The sequence below is a fragment of the Diadema antillarum genome, unplaced genomic scaffold (assembly GCF_040938485.1).
Source record: "Diadema antillarum isolate AM-2024a unplaced genomic scaffold, OU_Dant_1.0 seq00000717_RagTag, whole genome shotgun sequence".
Classification (NCBI taxonomy): Eukaryota; Metazoa; Echinodermata; class Echinoidea; order Diadematoida; family Diadematidae; genus Diadema; species Diadema antillarum.
This window is the reverse complement of record NW_027271621.1, coordinates 789776-810103: the sequence shown is the minus strand read 5'-3', so window position 1 is coordinate 810103 and position 20328 is coordinate 789776. Positions and strand designations below refer to the sequence as shown.

At 40.7% G+C, this 20328-nt stretch overlaps 1 protein-coding gene across 1 annotated transcript in view; it reads right to left on the bottom strand.

The window, feature by feature from the left end:
* The window catches only part of LOC139737972 (GATA-binding factor 2-like), an 87016-nt gene that overhangs the window by 30197 nt on the left and 36491 nt on the right, over positions 1-20328 (bottom strand). The window contains exon 4 of the mRNA XM_071648640.1: positions 2377-3000. Coding sequence (XP_071504741.1) covers positions 2377-3000 — 624 coding nt within the window. The remainder of the gene's footprint in view (positions 1-2376; positions 3001-20328) is intronic.

Here is a 20328-nt window from a genome sequence, read left to right as displayed (position 1 = left end):
AAATGTTCTACCAAATAAATGGAATGCAAATCAAGTTTTATGATGCGGTCTTCTTTGCTGAACAGTTTAGATGGGACAAACTAATTCAATGCCCCCCCCCCCCCCAAAAAAAAAAAAGTGAAGTGGTGTGGTGTGGCACACCTTTGCTAAAGCGTCAACACTGAGGAAGAATGAGAATACATCTTCCTAATTAGGAGCGACAGATATTAGAACATGGTTGTAATACGTGTTTCTACGACAAGGGACATGGTATATTTATGAGGACGAGGTGGGTGGGGTGGGTGGGGTGGGGGTGTGAGGGGGAGATGTTTTGAGTTGATTCTTCTCACACTTCTTTGACCCAGACTCCACTTATAGACTGAGTGACAACCACGTCTGCGTTTCAAGATATCGCTGATATCGCTCAACAGACAAAGAAGATATTAAAGCGCCACTTGTTACTATAAATTCAGAAAGTGCTACACCTCTCTACCCCCCCCCCCAAAAAATACATATATACGCTATACAAATGATATATATATTGTCGTCACAATTTGTAAACAAGAGAGATAGTTGGTTCTCATCTTGTGGTGATACGGGGATGCTTGCCCACAAATGGCCATCACGTGTGAGAGAGCCAGCTGAAGCCCTATTTGGCTCGATAAACATCGTATAAATGGTTACAGGTGGCTTCGGCGATCTGCAACCCGAGAAGCTGGCTGCCAAACGGGGGAGGGCACGAGGGGTCACCGCCCGGCCTCCGCGGCGTGATGCTATGTCATGTAACGCGAAAGTCGTGTGCCACACACGCGATTAGATTCAATTTCCCATCTCCGTTTTTACTGTGCTCTTTCTCTCTTTCTACTTTGGGCTCGTGGACCAAAAGAAAACGTGACAGGTCGCGTAGAATATGACAGAGATACAATATGTCTAGAATCACGATTGGAAAAAGGGGGCCGGATATTATGCTTTGAGGTATTGCCCCCGAAAACGAGACAGAAAAATTGACGGGGTCCTGTCCAATTACAAAAAGTAATGTGTGAATTCGGAGATATTATTATATACCTTAACTAGTCTCCGTTCCAAACGCGCCCTGAAACTCTCATCATCGCGTCGCTACTAGCCACTACTGCATGCTGTATCAGCAATAATTCCGTCCAGTCTCGTAAATAAGGAATGTTGTAGGCCTAAATAAATCTGTACGTCGCGCCATAACTCATAGCTCATCTACAGAAGGAATAGAACTGAAAATGAAAATAACCTATTCAATAAAAGATCTTCACTTTATACGATCTAAAATGGGCATTTATCAAAAATGTATTACTCCTGGTAGCCGAGAACAAAAAAAAATGATCATAAAAATTATGATGATGATGATGATGATAATAATAATAATAATAATAATAATAATAATAATAATAATCTCGAAAGGTTAAAGAGAAACGCGGTCCCTCCACTCACCCGTCCACAGGTTGCAAGAAAAGATGAACGAATTAGTTTTAGCGGAGTCACCTGTGCTTGGGCACCATACTGTGTGTCTGCCTGAGACGCGTTTCTAAAGCGCGAAGGCTTCTTCTTGAACAGGCGGCTTAGGGCGCGAATGGATGAGATAATCGTCATCCTGGCCCGAGATTATCGCGATTATCGACCGATTACTAGAGCCAATATCGCCAGGGACTCGCCTGGGTAGGTATACTGGGATCGCGAGGTAGAAACAGGTTGCTTTACTGGCTGTCTTTCACTGCTGTAGCACATTAGAATTGAGTATGAAAGAACTTTGAGCACAAAACTACGATAAGTGGTTGTCTGTTTCATAAACGGAAGGTGATCTAGAGCTGAGTAGTTGCTTTCCTTCATACTTTATTCCGGTATCAGCTCGACTTCCATTTATCATTTTTTTAATATCATAAGGAAGATGAGGTAACAAAAGCTGTGTTGCTCGGAAAATGGACATGATCGCACTCTTCTAATGTGGCTTTATATTTATGCATATGACGAAATTACGCACGTCGCTATACATCCTGCATGGACGTGCTGTGATCTCGCAGAAAGAAAAATAAGAAACGCGACGCACGTAAAGAAGTTATGCACTTTCCATTTTCAGTCACATTGCTATAGCAGAGCCCACATTCGCTAGTGCCCCTTACATATAACATTCCATCAAAATCTCCAATGATTGAATATGATGATAACTGAAGGTTGAAAATCAATATTCAAATTTCAATATTCAAAGAGTGCACAAACACCGTCGCGACGAAGCGTCGACTCACAGATTAAATTGTGTTCAAAAATTGCAGAAGTAATTATTGCAAGTTATTCTACTCCTCTTCCTAGTTTTATAACTTTCGAGTGGAAATGATTATGAAAATGAAGAAGAAGTTTAGTAGATATACTCACCTGTGGTGGACCTGCTTTTGTTTCGTGGCTTTGGGGCTGGTGCTAGACTTCTGTTCGCCAGGACTCCAGGGTGGTGGAAATTCAGCGCCCCGTTGGGTAGGTCCGACATGAAGGGTGCGTATGCCGCTGGGACGTGGTGTGGGGCTTGGGAGTAGGCCGAGTCGAGAGAGCTCGAAGTCATGGCTGATGAGGATGGAAGCGAGCTCGGGTTCCCGCTCGTGTTGCACTGGATCGGTTTCGACGTGGTCGATGAACTCGCGTTCTTTAACTCGGAGCCGTAGTCCGCCGTGGTGTGTAGGCTGACGGGTGTTAAGATGTTATCAGGCGTGTTGTCCTTAGGTGGCGTTGGCGGGAAACTGAAGTAGTGGGCTGCGGCGGCGGCGTTGCCCTGGTGAGTAGCTGATGGGACGGTGCTGTGGTGGCCGTGGGAGCCAGGCGCTATGGGAGCAGAGCCTGGTATCGTGTACGAGCTCGTTGGACCAGTGTGGGGGGTTGAACTTCCGAATGGTCCTCCACACCAGGCACCTGAACTCTGAACTCCGTGCAGGGACTTGCCGCTATCCAGCCACTGAAATGTCGGTGTGTGGAAATGTGGTCTACACACTTGACTGCTGGCGACTCCAGCTAGGGTTTCATAGGAAAGACAGACACAAGGAAGAAAAAAAACACACACATAAAGTTCACTAAATATCTCGAATGAAGAACGCTGAACTTCAAGATTAATCCCAAGGGTAGTTAAAGTAATGATGAATTCTGTGTTGAGTAGGACGAACTCGATCGCAACATACCCGTCCGCACAACGGGTGAACTAAATAACAGTGTTACTACTGGCATCCGAGGGTAGATTTATACCGAAGTCAACGTAAACCAAGTACAGGAAGCAACGAGGAGTTTCCGGCTCAAGCGACAGGCACTAGACCCCTGGGTGCAGGCTGGTACTTGCAGTCTGAGACCTTGACAAACTTGTGAGGCGCGTGTGCCGCTCGCGGAATAGAGCCGAGAGACACGCGTTAGGGGAGCAGAGCGGGTCCTCGTTAAATTCGCCCCAATAGGTTTAGCAGACTCTGCAAATTTGGAGAGCTAAAACGCGTAATCCTTCCCCTTTGGACGAGAATCGGTCTTTGCAGGCTCGTATGTGCGAGCCAGCGTGTCTCGCGAACGTTTACGGACTGCAGAACGTTTCTGTCAAGGACAGTCTCGAAAGAAGTGGGGGTTAAAAATGTTTGTTTCCTTGATACCTTCAGAGGAAAAACATCTGGTGGTTTACGGCTTTTTTTTCTCTCTTCACTTTTTTTTTTTTCGTTGGAACGTGGAGCGTAACTTTTATCAGTTTTGCCAATCAGGTGTGTTGGGGTGATTGTAGGGCTGAGGAAAAAGAAAGACTTGCCGTTCGACCGATCAGCAATTTGATCTCGCCTGTTTGAATGAGACGAAATTACAAATTGCTCACGACGTTCGCCATGCTGCGAGTTAAAACCACAGCCACGATTCACGCTGATGATTCTGCGATAAAGTTCTTCCCCAAAAATTGAACCCATTCACGTCTAAGATAAGGTATTCACCATTTGAAGTGTCCTAACAGAGACCCACAATGACTACATTTCCCCCTCACAAGCTGACAAAGTAATTAAAGACACCTTTTGAATTGGTACTCTGCTGTCATCAATATGTAACGCTTGTAGTGTGTGTTGGAAGATCCCGGTTCAAAGTCGCCGTACGGGTTATCTTCAATAGCTCGTATTTCGGGGTTTTCCTCAATAAACGCGCGCATCGAGCTAGCAAACGCAATAAAAGGGCCTGGACAATCAGCGCGGGTTGATAGATGATCGGAGAATGATAAAATCAGCCCATTTATTCCAAATTTGATTCTTCACACTTCGTTTTACAATAGAGTCACACCTGGACCTACTAAATAGATGTCGATACAGTCAACACTATTGTAGGCCTTGATGCGTTCTTATCTCTTGGAACAAATCGCAATGAATCAAATCAGATGTAAGCACTTCTTTATCTATTTTTTTTTTTTGGGGGGGGGGGGTAGCAACTTTTAAAATCTCATGCAGGAAAGGTTAATGTAACTCTGAAGTTGTGTATTGTGAAAAGTTGTGGGTTCAACTCCGTGCGTCGCTCCCGCAGGTGACAACAATTAACACCACTGTCTATTATCATTTGAGAACTGCATGTGATATCCTCCGACGCAATGATCTGCAGTCTGGGTGCTGGCGTTACGAACGATCTGTCCGACTTGGCGCCTCGCTATACTCAGCTATAACTAATAAAACAGCAGAGCTTTTGGGAACTTTGTATTTGGTTGGCTTTACAGTAACTAAGTGCGATTAAAGGGACTATACACTACTGGTTGAGGTGAGGATTCAGGTTTATAACATTTCTAGGTGAGATAATGAGAACCCTCTTATGAAATATGAATGAGCATGTAATTTTAAGAAGGATTCAACGTTTATTTGATGAAAATCGGTTTCCAAATGGCTGAGATATCCCAAAAAGTGATAATAAAAGGCGACAGGCCACGCCTTTTATTAGGATCTCTTCATTTCACCTTGTTTTTGGATATCTCAGCCATTTCAAAACCGATTTTCATCAAATAAACTTTTGATTCCCTTTCTTTGACATCTCATAGAGTGGTTTCTGAACATCTCGCAAAACGTTAAAAGCTAAATCCTCACCTCAACCAGAACTGTACAGTCCCTTTAAGGTTGACACATATTCTTGCTTGATAATAATTAAGGAAATATTTCACAAGTGATCGATCGCGTGATGGGTCAACAAAGTAGAATGCTTTGCGCTCTCAAACGGACATGTAGGACACAGCGGTCAGCGACACTGGCATAATTTCCTAAACGTCTGTAACCATGACAACCGTAAAGATGGCAGGCACAGTAAATCATCAAACTGTTTTTGTCATTTAACCACTGAGTTCTATACAGTTTGGCCTATGCTGTGAAACCCACTTCATCTTTGAAAAGAGCTATTGAACTATGACCTAGATGTGAAATTCATCTAATCACAGTAAAAGCATATCTGATTGACAATTATTACTTGTAGTTGACAACAGAGTGAGAAATCATGCAATGTTTCAATCAGAGTGTTATTAAAATGCATTGGGATTGTCATTTTCATCTTTCAGATTGAAATTTCACATACACACTTTCTTCCCAAGCAAATGGAAATAACAATTAACTTTAAAACAACTGGAACAGTTGTTAAAGGGATGGTATAGTTTTGGTTGAGACCTAATTTCAGGTTTCTAACATTTTTTTTTTTTTTTTTGGTGAGAGTATGACAAACCTCTTATGAAATAATATGAAAGAGCATGTAATTCCATGAGGAATTCAACGTTTATTTGATGAAAACTGGTTTTGAAATGGCCAAGATATCCAAAACAGAGCGATTCTAATAAGCATGGGACCCACACTTTCAGTTATTCCAAACCCGATTTTCATCAAATAAACTTTGAATTCCTCTTAGAATGGTATGCTCTGTACTATTTCATAAGTGTTTTCTTGGTATCTCGCAAAAAAGTTAAAAGCGCAATTCTCATCTCCACCAATACTGTACCATCCCTTTAAAGTACATTCCTGCAAGAATACGATTGATATTTTCTACCAGACGCCACTTGAATGCTTTTTACGATTATGTATTAGCATTGGCATCAGTTGCTCCATAAAAGGCGCTTCTAGTCTAACCTACTTAGTTCACACAACTTTCGGCAAGGAAAAGAGACCAAGACGGTTTACAGGGAGGGTAGACTACAGTATTGTACTATTTCACTAACCTGTCGAATTCGCTTACATGCTTCCTACGCAATTTTCATGGATGATATCCCAGCAACAATTAATTGCTGCTGAATTTCAGTTTTTGTACTGATGAGAAGAAAGCAGGCACAACAAACAACTAAAGACGGGCAGTCGGAGCAGAAACATTCTTGAATTTGGGTACATGAGCTCGTAGATATACGTGCGTCATATTTGCACAAAGGGCGGAGGTTTCAAATGAACGTTAGCGCTCTTTCACGTGTTACACTGACTGATCAGGGAGGTGGAAGAGTTTCCACCTCCCTGGACTGATGTAGAATGCTAAGATGTCACGCAACTTTCCGTAAGTTTCATATCTCTATACCTTTCTTTCGACCAGACGTTTTGAAGAAGAAAAGTACTTCAGATTCAAAAAAAAACCCGTATAAAACACGACTTACTCACAGCGTTTCATGTGTTTGTGTTTTTTCTGCGTTTATGAACATGTTTCATTTCAATCAAGAGAGTTCTAGAGGAGGCTTCCGGTTTAAACTCTGTATAATTGCAAGTCTGGATCTATAGGTCTATTTATCAATAACGCGTGCTATTAGAGCAGCAAGCTTCATTTCGCACAACCAAGGTAACTCAACATTGATACTGATGCCAACAGGTTGATGTCTGCAAAACGCTTAGGGGTCGCCCCCCCCCCCTCTTTTTTTTTCTTCGCGGATAACTCAGACGCAAACAGAAAATAGAGAAAAAAACAGATTGATGGATATATTTGTGGAGGTTGCCGAGTTTCTAGAATTGAAAGTCCTCAGCAGTCTAGCCCGTGAGCTCTGCACTACATCTCTCGTCTAGCATCTTTGCGAAGGAAGCCAGAGTTGTCAACTGCGTCCTCCGTCTAATTCGAAAGGGAAACCTGCAGCAGTGCAGAGAGCACTGTTTCAAGGAGGGGACACACATCGCGATAATTTTGACATCAGTTCGTTCAGGGAGGTCTCTCTCCCACCTCCCTGCTTCGTTATCTCGCTCAAACAATCGCCCTTCATCAGATCACAGCTTCGTTAAAAAGGTAGCTGAAGAAAAGAAGAAGACGACGATGAAGAAGAAGAAAAAACTTTCTGTGTCTGATGCATCAGCCCCCTACTTCCCTCCTGAATTTGCTTTGTCCCCCTGGAGATCATGTGACCGGGGATTCTGAACTTTGAATGCACCTTTGGTTATGTGAACCATTCAAACATTAACCTGAGTTCAGATAATGTCCCCCCCCCCCCCCGCGCCCCGCCCGATCTTGTGAAGGAGCATAATACGTGTACAATGATGAGTAGGGCCCACCTACGTTTTTGTTTGTTTGTTTGATGCTTGTTTGCTTGCTTGCTTTTTGTTTCGTTGTTTTTTTTAATTTGGTTTGGTTTGGTTTGTTTGTTTGTTTTGTTTGTTTGTTTGTTTTTGTTTTAGTGTTGTTGTTGTTGTTGTTGTTTTTGTTTTTGTTTTTGTTTTTGTTTTTTTTTTTTTGGGGGGGGGGGGTTGGTTTTGGGGGTTTTTCTTGGCGGATGGGATCTCTTCTACATGCCTGGTTCTACCAAACAGGTAGGCCTACTAAACTACCTCCTTGTTTTGACCAACGACTTTGGACGTCTCCTCCATGGTTGTACGGGCGGTCCCATAAAATAATTGACACTTGGTGTTTCAAAATGAAGACTGCCATGTCTTTGTAAAGAACTGTTTTAATCTAACTAAAGAATGACCTAATTCGGTTCATTGACCTTATTACCCCCCCCCCCCCCCCCACCACCACCACCACCACCACCACGGTTTAGAAATGATTTGTTAAATCTAGCGGTAGTCTGACCTAAGAGCGACTAGATGGACCAGGTATCTTCTTGGTGTGACCAGGTACATCTTTGGTCTGTCATAAAAGTCGGTTCTGGTCTACTGGAGGAGATCTCGGCCACCAGCTCTTTAGCGACCACATCCGCATCCGTTTGTTCGAGGCGCCCCGGTAATCATAAAACTGTAGTTACGCTCATTGCTCTGCGTCCTGAAGGCCTGATCAATCAGACATGAAACGAGCCTTTCTGTGTCCATTAACCCTCTTTAGACAAACATCTTATACTACCATTGACATCGTACATAAACGTGTTACCAAAGGGGTTAAAAGAGTTAATTGGTAGACAAAAGAGATAAAGATCATCGTTGCATGAACCATACTCTGCAAAGACAAGAAATATTTGTTTTAAGAATATATACTGTACAATGTAAAATGAAAATCATAGCTTGTGACCTGGTTTTGGTCTTGGCTTTGACCTGTGATGATGGGCCGATAATTATGCAAGCGCGGAAATATAAAGTGGTCATTAAACCAGACGTGTTAATGGGAGTGGATGTAAGCGCATAAACAGACGAGATATTTGTTTTTATAAACGTTGAGTCACCGCGAGTGTCAAGGAAATCATAGGCTTGCTCGCTACTGCCGGAGAAGACCGGGAAATGTACGGGTGCATGTACACGGATGCCCTGGCGCCACGGACCTTAACTCGACGAGGCGGTGTTGCCAGGTTGCCAAGATCATCCAAAGGTTTGTGAAGCATTCCACATTTTTTTCTATTAAAGAGTGAACTCCACATTCAGAGAATGCAGACACTTCTTCCGGATGGAATTCATATGTTCCTCTGTTCGATTTAGATTTCTTGCAAGTTGTTCACGTTTTAAACATAAGCATGTCCTGCATATGAATTAGCAATGTTATTCATCAATTATGTATTACAGTAATGTTGTGTAAAAAATATTCTTTTAAAACTCCTTTTGGTGGCAAAATGGCAAGGACAATTTCAAAACTGCAGGTTTCAGATGAGAACTTATGTGTCATTTTGATTCTTGCTGCTGTTGTTGTTTGTGTGTGTATATGTTTATTTTTACTCAACTAGGCTTTCGAAGAATTACCCAATTTGTGGGCAACGTAAGAGTCGACCAGTTCTAGCCCTGATTTGAAGAATGTTTATCCCCACGATCACACAATGAGGGGAATAATTATGGTTTAAGTCCTATACCCTCCATCCTGTCGTTCGAGAAAGAAGCCCCTTCACCGTTTACGGTGGACAACCGAATTGCAGAGAGAGCGCCCTCAACGCTTTTGTTGCATCGCAAGTCTTGTGACGTCATCAGGTGCTGATGTATACAAGATAATTTCTTTTGCACCAACAATGTATGGATTAATATGAGACAACAATTGAGAGCATTGTTTGCACCATTTTTATTTTCTTCACATTTTGAATGTGTATTCCAACTTATCATCATATCTATCGACTGTTGTTATTCAATACAATGAGGTGTTGATTTCATGACTTCGAAATTCGTAAATACATAATAATGTCCTGAGGTATTTCCTCCTTGCACTTCGTAGTCATTCAAGGCCAAGTAGAGTCTGTATCAATCATATTCTCAAACCCAAACAAGGCTAACAGATGAAAATATCCCATTTGGAATTACTTCCTTTTTTTGTGTGTGTTTACTCCTTCAGGTTTGGTATTGGAAACACACAAACTTACTCACACACTCACATACACAAACAATCGGACATATTCACCTAATTTCCTTATCATTATAATCATTATTGCTATCTGTGCAATCCGGTTCTTATCAATTCACGATTGTTATTCGTTATTACAATTATTATCATTATCATTCTTTTCAACATCATCATCATCATCATCAACACAACTATACTACTATTGTGATTACTTTCCTATTTTACTGTTTTCCAGATGTATGCGTCGTGATCGTTTTACAGATATACATGACTCACACGTTAAACGTGTAACACGTGTCACACCATTGTGGATCACAGTGGTACATTTACATGCAAGTCAGTCACCTTATATAAGGCAACTGAACGACGCCTTCCGTATTTGAGTGTTTCGAGGACTCCTAGAAAGAAGAGTGGGCCAAAGTCTTTTGCAAAAGTCGCGGTTCACTGAGAACAGCCTTAAGTAGTCAGTGACAGTTGAGATTCGATCTCAGTCTCATTTTCTTCAATTGGATGGCTACATGTTGCCGATCCAAGGCATTACCCGCGAATACGAAACCAGAGAAGTCCACTCATTTCTAAAGACTTCACACCTTGGCCATTGTCATTATACCGTGAGACAAGACAATACTGCTTGCTAGAGCCATGTAAACAGTCGGATTTTCTCATACATCAGCTGTATACGCGTGACCTTTAATAAGTTGAAAGTTCTCCTCGTTATGACAGTTTGGCAACGCGATACAACGTCAATTATCATATCAAACTATCTGGTAATAATACGGGGGGGGGGAGACAAAAGCAAAACTGGAAGGATTATGTAAACCTTACAAAAACAGCAGCAACAGCACAAACAACAACAAACCACGTGTGCATGTGAATGACGGCAAATGATTATACTAAAAATCAGCGTGAACAAGACATACATAACGATATGAAGTCCTCATTTCGGTAAAGCACCAAAACAAAACAATACAAAGACTGTGAGCTGATTTGACCAATGAACTGTGGTTAAGGTGAAGGAAACGATCTCCAAGCTGAACAAACAGAAAACGATTTCCTGGATGCGACACAACGAGCAATCCTGATTTGTTTGGAGCGTATCTACCGAAGTTATCGTCTTTACAATGGTTCTGAATTCTTAGATTTTTTTTTTACTTAATATTCAATTCAATTTATTTTCATATTTCTCAATGAAGGAATGTACATCAGATATAACAAAATGAAGTGAATCATAATATCAGGCTTGGATGCACAGTAAATTAATGTAAACATATTAAACATGGCGGTCAATCATTGTAGGTTTGGCTCTAATATGTATAAACGCTAAAGAAATATAATGGAACCTACTTAAAAGCAAGCTTTTAACCAAATTCTGAACAGAGTGTGAAAAACAGATGAGGAGCACGGGTGCAACATAGGACTAAAATAAAGAAAACACAAATGAAGCAAGGATACCCGGGGCAATAAAACCTTCTTAATACAGACAGTGATAAACAGACAACCACATTCTGCAGTCATATAAACAGCTGATTTATAGCAATGTTAACAATATGGTGTAATTTTGAACACGAAGGAAAGAAATACTGATTTTTTTTTCTTTAAAAAAGGTTACCTCCTCAACTTGTGTATGAATTATGTGACATATAGCATGATTATTACCACTATGTGCATTAATTTTCAAACAAGATATATCAGGGAAATATTTTACAGGTGGCCAGCCAGGGCCGTCAGGCTACGAACATGCAGAATATTTGTTTCAATTGTTATATTTATGGTAACGGTCAAATTTTATGAATGTATGAGAACTGTATTTGTTTCAGCGTACAGTGTAACGTATGAACAGTTTTTACACAGCTTATTTATCATAACTATTATTCTTTGTCTAATTAGATCATATCGATTAACGTGCACAAATATGATATCAATTATGGAGGAGATAACACAATAATAGATCTTGTTTTTTCTTGGCTGTGGTTTTTCTTTAAACTTTTCAATAGCCGTCTTGCCTGTCTGATGAAGTCATTATTCCCCACCATGCAGCGTTTCGCTACTGTGGTAATATCATGGTAAGAAAACAAGATTCTGTTTTGAGGCTTTTTTTTCAATTGCAATTCACGGGGTTTAGGCATGACTTTTAACACATCGTGTAGCTGATTCATTTAAACTCACATAGAATTAATGACTTGATTATCGGATTTTGTTATCGACACACAATGATGACACGTTTGATCTCATACATGTACATTGTCATAAATCGAAATGTCTGCACACAACTTATTTGAGGGCAGCAGAAATACACTCTTCATATGAATTACCAAACTATGTCAACGCACCTGGGTTGCTGTTAATGTTTTTGCAATAATGCAAGGCATAAAGCTGAGACTGTTTGAAGTCACTTCTATGCCGACTTAATGACAGGAAGCTCAATCCTGAGAAAAGGCCGACCTGTTGCATGTCAGCTACATTATACATTTTTGAAAGGAGATGCATGTTGTGTTTTGCCCTCCGAAACATGTGTATATTATGCTCCTTGTTCGTGCTCCTGCGCATTCAATCTCTGCAGCATCTCCCCCTCCCTCTAAGACCGTGTGGTGAAAAAAAAAGAGAGATATTTACGACATAATGTTGGTGAAGAGGGAAGAAAATACCTAATAGCCGTGGTAGTGGCATTGTCCAAGGGCATTTAAGTTCAGTTCGGGCGATCAGGTGTAGTTTATACCGCGCTTTGTGCTAAACGCAGTATCATATAATCTCTTGTCACCTCTTTTGTCTGCAAAGATTGAATTTTTACTAAGCCTGCTAAAGGGTAGTTTATTTGAATTCCCTTTCATCTGCGGTGAGATCGCACCTCCTGATAAAGTGTATGAACGGCCGTTGGGGCCTGAATAGCATTTCCTTCTCCTCTCTAAACAGCGTTTCTAATTTAACGCTTGGCTTATGAGCACACCTGGGAGTTACAACTCCGATCGGTAACTTTTCATTTTTGATTTGCGGGGCAGATATGATGTTAATCTCCGGAGTTTGAAAACTCCCCCAACGATAAATGAATAGACATTCTTCTCTCCGGCTCCACGCCTTCCTAAACATGGAGTTGCGATTTGGGAGGCGGAGAGAGAGGGAGAGAACGGGAGAGGTGATCTCGGGGAGGAAAGACAGCAACCGAACGGAGATTGCTTACTTGTGTTCTCCTCCCGACGGAGAACTCTCATTATCGGGAAAGGGGAGTGATATAAAAACTTTTTTAAACCAATAATTCCTCTTGTTCGCTTGTCAGGAATGTGTTGCAAAATAAAAGAAGGCGGAGAGACAGAGAAAAGAAGGCTGACACATTAAATTAGAGAAGAAAATGTCAGTGTGTCGGTTTTGACAGAAGGGTTACGTTTTCACTTCCAGAGCGCGATTCCGTTCATTAAGAAACATCGCGTTAGGTGAGTTACTCATATCGGACGTGATTGTTCAATTTCTTTGCGGAATTCTGTCCCCCCGAAACTGTTCCCCTGATTGGTTTATTGTGATCGCATGATACATATTCTGAAAATACATAGGTTGAGACAGACATTTGTGTCCAGTTTTGCCAGAAACAATAGCTCCGTGAAGCCGATAACTCGACAGAGGACGCCGTCGGCAGCCAAATATTTTCGTAACTTATTGGTTTGAAATCATTAGCAAATGGGTAAATTCTGAGGGCATGCATAATGCGTCATGTAGTAAAGCGTTTATTTCATATTTTCCATGAAAAGTTATAATGGACTCGACATGTTACAGACATTATAGCTAGGTAAATATAATTCTCTCGATGCCTTCTGAAGTGTGCAAGTCAGGTGCTCCTTCATTACGCATGAAAAATGAAAATTTGTCAAATCTTGTTTTTTCTTGATTTTGTTTCGTTGCTGTGACGTCACAAACTGTTGTGGCCTTTTTATTCCGCAGCAGTGGCATATGGAACTTCAGACATGTATTACTTTTGACAGGATTGTCCAATTTCCCCCAATCATTTCTGATGTTTTCTATATACATGATATCTCTGCATTAACTGAATCCACATGATATGTGGGGAAATTATCCTTTGATAAATTCATAACACTATCTATAATCCACCAACAGTCTTCGACATCATTATGCCTGCCTTCTTATTCAGATGTGGTTGTTTTGTTTATTTCTTTTTTTTAACCGAAAAAGTTAACTGATACCGAAAAGTACAGGGCAATTCCGTATTGGTGATGGTATTCTAAATCATTTTTCTTTTACGAATCTTGTAAAATTTTGTTTGCTTTTGCCCTGTGTTTCACTTCCACTGAAGTCAAAAAGGCACGTATTTAACCATTGCATCTGTGTAACAACGATCTGTAAATCCAAGATTTGATTTCAATGTTCCTTCAATTTCTCATTAAATTACAAATGTTGGACAAAGCATATAAACATAAAGCTAGATACAAATAACATGCAAAATGTCAATTTTGTAACATTGCTTCCATTCACATAATTATAATTCATAACGTTATGAATAGCACGAAGACAAGATTATGTCGCATACCATTTGACATGGTTGATGCCAAATTACCGTGAAATGCATGCCAGTTCACAAAATCAACCACCGCAGCACGTGTATTTAGGACCATCCGTTGCCTTGACCGAGTAAAAGAAAAAAGTATTTGCTACCTCTTGCTATACTTCTGCCTGCAAAGGTTCAGCCAGCAGTCTGCGGCCGGAGTTTATAACCACCAGTCAGCCCCGCTCCGACAGGGGATAAACGGCGGGAAGTTTAGGGTAAAGCGTTCGGTCAACAGCCGTAAGAGGGAAGTATACTGGGAAGTGTTGGGTCATGGGCTTTCGCCCTCAATTACGATCATCCTTACAGCAAACTATTTAGCTTCTGCTTTCCCTTAGGAGGAAGGGATTCCCGGAAAACAGGACTCAAGGAAGTATCGCTGCCTACAGGACAACTGGGCAGCTTATGAGTCGCCAAGACGAATGTACCACGGGGCTGGATGTGGAGCGTTCGGTCTTGCTCTTTCGAACAGCACAAATCAACGGTGTTGTGCGAAATGACAAACATCATGGAAACCAATGTGTCTCCTATGTAATAAAGGCAAGAATGCCCTAATAAAACCATTTTCAATCACCTAATTCCTGGTATTCCGGTACTTTTGATATGCAATCCATACAGAAGGAAGCAAAAGTTATCATCTTTTGCGCTGAAGTCGCTTGAGGTTGAGAGAGAGGGAGAGATGGAGAGAGAGAGAGAGAGAGAGAGAGAGATGTTGAGATGTCTGCGAAAATCTTCACACCCCTCGTATCGTCTTGTTACGGCATCCGGTAGATTAGCTCCTACTGCTAATTACTCAAACGCCACATTCATTGGGGTTTTAAAAGGTCTCGGTTCGTGGACTTAATTTCAGAAAGCATGTGTGCATACGATATGAATGCGGATGAATATCTCTCACTCACATCTTTTATCATCCCTTCAATAAAACCTCCTCTTCCGTTTCTTCATTTTTTTCTGTCCTTATTTATATCTTTGGCTCCCTCTTTTATTTCCTCGCCAGTTTTTCTCTTTCGTTCTTGATCTCCTTTGCTTCTTTCTTCCCTTTGCTGTTTTTGCCTTTATTCATATTTCTCTTCTTCTCCATACTCAAAGTCTTGATTAACAACCAATACTTTCGTCCATATGTAGTCGATGAAATTTCCCAGAAGCATGAGTTACGCCATTGCCAGAATCCATAACCAACATCCAAATTCTGGCCTTTTCTTGACTATGTAAAATACAGGAAGTTACTAATCGTGTAATTCAGATAGAAATTGATACCCGGTATAGGTTCATCCACTCAACAAATTTAAATACCAGTTTTCATATTCCATAGTAAATTTTAGGTAGCATTCTCGGATCGCAACACTGAATTTGTATTCTGAAACATTTTACCTCTCATTGGTGGGGAAAAAAAGAAAAGCAGTACATACAGTTTGATACATATTCCCATGCTCGAGAATCAAGAGATCATACCTTTACTTCGTCGTATGCCAAAATATTCTACCCTTAAAGGGGAAGGCTATATGATCAGTGGGAATCAGTGGAAATGCTGGGAGATGATTGTTCCAATCCTTATGGGATTCATTCAAGAGTTCATTGTATATCTATTGTTGTGTGAAAATGATTTGCTTCAGAATGGTCTCATATTCAAGTAATGTGCAGTTTAATGCTTCCAGGTTAGCGTCCCTGGTCAGTGCCGGAGCATTAAACTGCACATTACTTGAATATGAGACCGTTCTGAAGCAAATCATTTTCACACAACAATATATATACAATGAACTTTTGAATTAATCCCATAAGGATTGGAACAATCATCTCCCAGCATTTCCACTGATTCCCACTGATCAGTTACTAGCCTTCCCCTTTAACTCGAGATAAAAACAAGAGCTTACCCGTCACAAAAAGTGTGTCAAAATTACCATCTAAACCTCCCGTCACATTCCCCTAATAGATTTCGCCCGCCATGCAGTATAAAGATATTATTTACACAATTCGTCATTCATACTGCTGCAAAATCATCAGCAAACAACAATTTTATCTGCATCAAATTACAGGACGATGATTCTCACAGCGCAGTATTTTCATAGAACTCCTCCCTCCCCCTGCGATTCCAAGGAAGCCAACTGGGTTATATATTTCTACTTCCCACCTGAAACAGACTCTTCCAATCACATTCAGGATGTCTCTATAAATGCATGCCTCCCATCATTCGCTTCTTAGGAGACTAGCAAATTCCAGCTTGGGATAGGGTTGAGATGGGGTGAGGGCAGGGAGGTGGGAGAGCCTAGAGTCTCCCGAATCAGAAAGAACAATATTCAGCGATTAAAACAAGTGAATGAAATAAATTTGCGGTTTCTGTAAGATATCGGGTTTAAATTAAAAAAAAAAAATTGCGCAATCGTGACGTATCAGTGACATTTGGATTCAACAGGCAGACAGGTACATTCTCCAAACCCAAAAATTATGTATTGTCGTTTTAAATGTTACCTATATATGAATTTGGTTAATGCTCAATTTTTATTCTTATTTTTTAATTTTGTCTTCAGTAACCGAGTTTTGAATTTTGGTCCAGTTCCGATTCTGCGCGCTCAAATGAAATTCACTCGCTGCATTCACCTTTTTGCTATTAAGAATATCACGTAGTGTGTTTCTCAGGGCAAAATGATGTTTTCATAAGCTTCGCCATCATGGCATTTGTACTTATTCTTGTCATTCTTCCTGTCTGCAAACGTAGCAATAAACTCCTTTGATACCGCGTGTGGTAATGTACATTAATACACAATGGCAGAACGCTTTGCATTGCTTTTGTAAATCGCGACTGATTCGTATCTACATTTTGTGGTAATTGTGATTGATTCTGACCGAGCTTGTGAACAACTTCCCACCTAAACAGATAAACTTTTCACGAAGCTCTATGGAGGCTATAATCATCATCCGATCTCTTAGGTCTATGCGTTTTGGAATTTGAGGAACTGACGGAATCTGAGCCAGCGGTGGAGGTGGGAAAAAACGACATCATGGCGACGCGTTTAGTGATTTTAAAGTAAAAATTCACATCATAATCAAATTTATTTCAATAAAAAGAGAAACGTCAAACGAACATAGCATCGAAAGTTTCGTGAGAATTTTGTTTAGATTTACATTACTCTTCAAATCAAAGACATGGTTTGTTTTTCAGGTTGTCCTTGCGTAACTTTCTCTTATCATTCGCCATTATGTTCATATGTGTTGTAGGCGAGCTTGTACTTGCCCAGCGCAATACTTGAGTGTGTCCTTTTCTAGTATCGGACAATAACGCCATAAAATCAAATGAACAGGCCTTGGAGCCACTGTAAGTTTTGCTCATCAAGACTGAAAAGATGGAACTTCTGGTGTTTTCGTTTGTTTATTTGCTTGTTGTTTCTTGTTGCTGGTTTTCGTTTGTTGGTGTTTTTGGGAGGGGTATATGTTTATAGGTGGTGTGACAACTATCACCTTCTAAATCAATATGTTTACCATGACTAACTGCTGGTCATTTTGTTAAACTTGATGTACTTTTACACCTAGTATAATGAATTCAATAATGAAACACTAACAGGGATGCAGTGAATCTTTTGGTCTATTCCAGAATTGGTATTGTTACTGATTGTAGTGGGTTGTAAGAAGTGCACGGAAAGCGCACTGTACTGTAACACACTTGTATCTCGGATTCTCGGGCAGTTGGTTGCTTTATGGGGCCTGGTTGCTTGCTCTTCTTCTTTATAGATAATTCAAGTGTACTCTCACTGCTCTGGCGATCAGTGCTAGAGGGATACTCAAAAGAAAAACGTAATGCATATGCTAATGACCAATGGTTGAACATTCAGTCAGCTCTAAAATATGGAAATGAATAGCCTTGAAATCGCAGTCACAAGGAAGGAACCAAAATCATTCGATGTGACGTCTAGAAATGAGACTACACCCTCACGCTTAACAAGTAGCGACTGGAATACGTTACACCGTAATTGGGAGTAATAACTTTTGGAGGTTGCTCGAGGGTTTGGAGACAAGACACGCGTGCTGCTTGACCCCTCTGCGAACTAATTTAATCTAATTTCACGTGGGATATGACCCCAAAAGTTCACGGCAGAAACGACTGGAGTCAGAAAACTCGGGGAAAGAGCGCAGACGAAGTAACATGGACAAAGATGAACGAGGAGAGAGTTTAAGGCGACTTGAGAGGATGGTTTGAGTGTAGAAGTTTCCCTTCTAAACATCTAAGTTGTAGTTGAAGTTGACACAATCGCCTTGCTAGAAGACGGCGAAGGCAACTTAGCGTCAAAATAGTAGTGACATTCAACAGGTTGAAAAGAAGGTGTGGTCGATAATAGCCCGAAAGGCATACAACTTTCATTGACTTACTTTTTACGCTGTCACGATCCGCCGGAGGTGAAAGCCGGTCGGTCTCTCTGCTTCTGGTGTTATTAATTTAGGGCTATTACTTCGCATTTATCGCTCTGATATTTTCTCTTTTTGATTGGGGGGGGGGGGGCAAAACTGCAACTTGAGTCGTGAGAAAAAAAAAGAACACAACAGGTTTTGTAAGTGCAAATACTTGGACCTATGCTGGGTTATTTTGGCTTTGAAATTGTAAGGATGCCATTTATGCCATTTAAAGGGATCGTATAGTTTTGGTTGAGACCTAATTTCAGGTTTCTAACATTTTTTGGTGAGATAATGAGAAACCTCTCATGAAATATGAAAGAGCATGTAAATTCATGAGGAATTCAACGTTTATTTGATGAACATTGGTTTTGAAATGGCTGAGATATCCAAAATCGAGCGATTCTTATAAAGTGTGGGACCCACACTTTTTTACGATCGCTTTGTTTTACTTTGTTTTTGGATGTTTCAGTCATTCCAAACCCGATTTTCATCAAATAAACTTTGAATTCCTCTTTGAATGGTATGCTCTGTACTATTTCATAAGTGTTTTCTCGGTATCTCGCAAAAAGTTAAAAGCCCAATTCTCATCTCCACCAATACTGTACCATCCCTTTAAGATGATGTTCTATGGCTCCAGTAACAACAACGACGACAATGACAACATGAGTGTTGTCTATGTGGCTGTGTAGGGTTTCTCGATGTCACATAAAATATCACTACTTTTCACATTATTTTTGAAAGAGTATCAGTAATAAGATTCTTCTTCAGATACAATGTAGGGCCTACAATTCAAAAAGACGTGCAAGAAAGAGGAAATTATGATTTCTACAAAAAGTGTTGAAAATTCAATGTTCATTCCCTCACGTGATCGTATAGCAGGGAGGGGACGGTGCATCGCATGAAGCGTCATAGTCGCGTGATCGACAAGACTTACAGGGCGAACACAAGCAAGAAAATCCATGATTTAAAGACAGTGTAAATCCGTCACAGGTTTATTATACTTGTTGTCCGAATTCCCTCACGCGGTGACTGATAACTGTTTCTAGCGTTTCTGTCCTAAAAACCTTTCTGTACCTGGGACTGGGAACGGTGTGTTCAACCCTATGGGATTTTCTTTGCCAATCGGTATCCAAAGCATGCAAAGGGTTAAAACATCTTTATCTCGTAGTCATTGAGTGAAGTCAACGTTTAATCAAAATCGTTCGAATGGGGGCTCCCTCCCGGAAGAGAACGATGAATTTCTCCACGTTTGCCAAACAAGCATAATCGACAAACGTGGCCATAAAGTTTGCGAATCACGAGAGAAGAAGGTTGGTGATTCGTATTTCGCCTTGATAGTTTGTTTAATCGCTTGTCTTTTCAATAGAAAGATTGGATATCAGTGCAATATCTAACACGGAATTCAGCGTATACTGGAATTATTGCCTTTGTGACGTAAAACATTGCTTATGATAATCAGTTGGATGTATAGTAGTAGGGCTACACCTTTCAAAAGTTTTGAACTAACCAGTCAGGGTGCAACTGACAGTGAATTTCTTTAATACCTCAATCCATATACCTCACAATGTTAAATATCACGCATCTTGTAATCGTCTATAGATTTTAGGCATATCTTTCAAAAGATGCAAGTGGAAATCTCCAAATGTCAGTTTTTGAACAAGTCATGGTCCTTCTTAGTGTAACTTTGTGCTCGTCTAATAAGAAACTAACCCACGTTTGAAGAACGTGGCAGTGTTGCA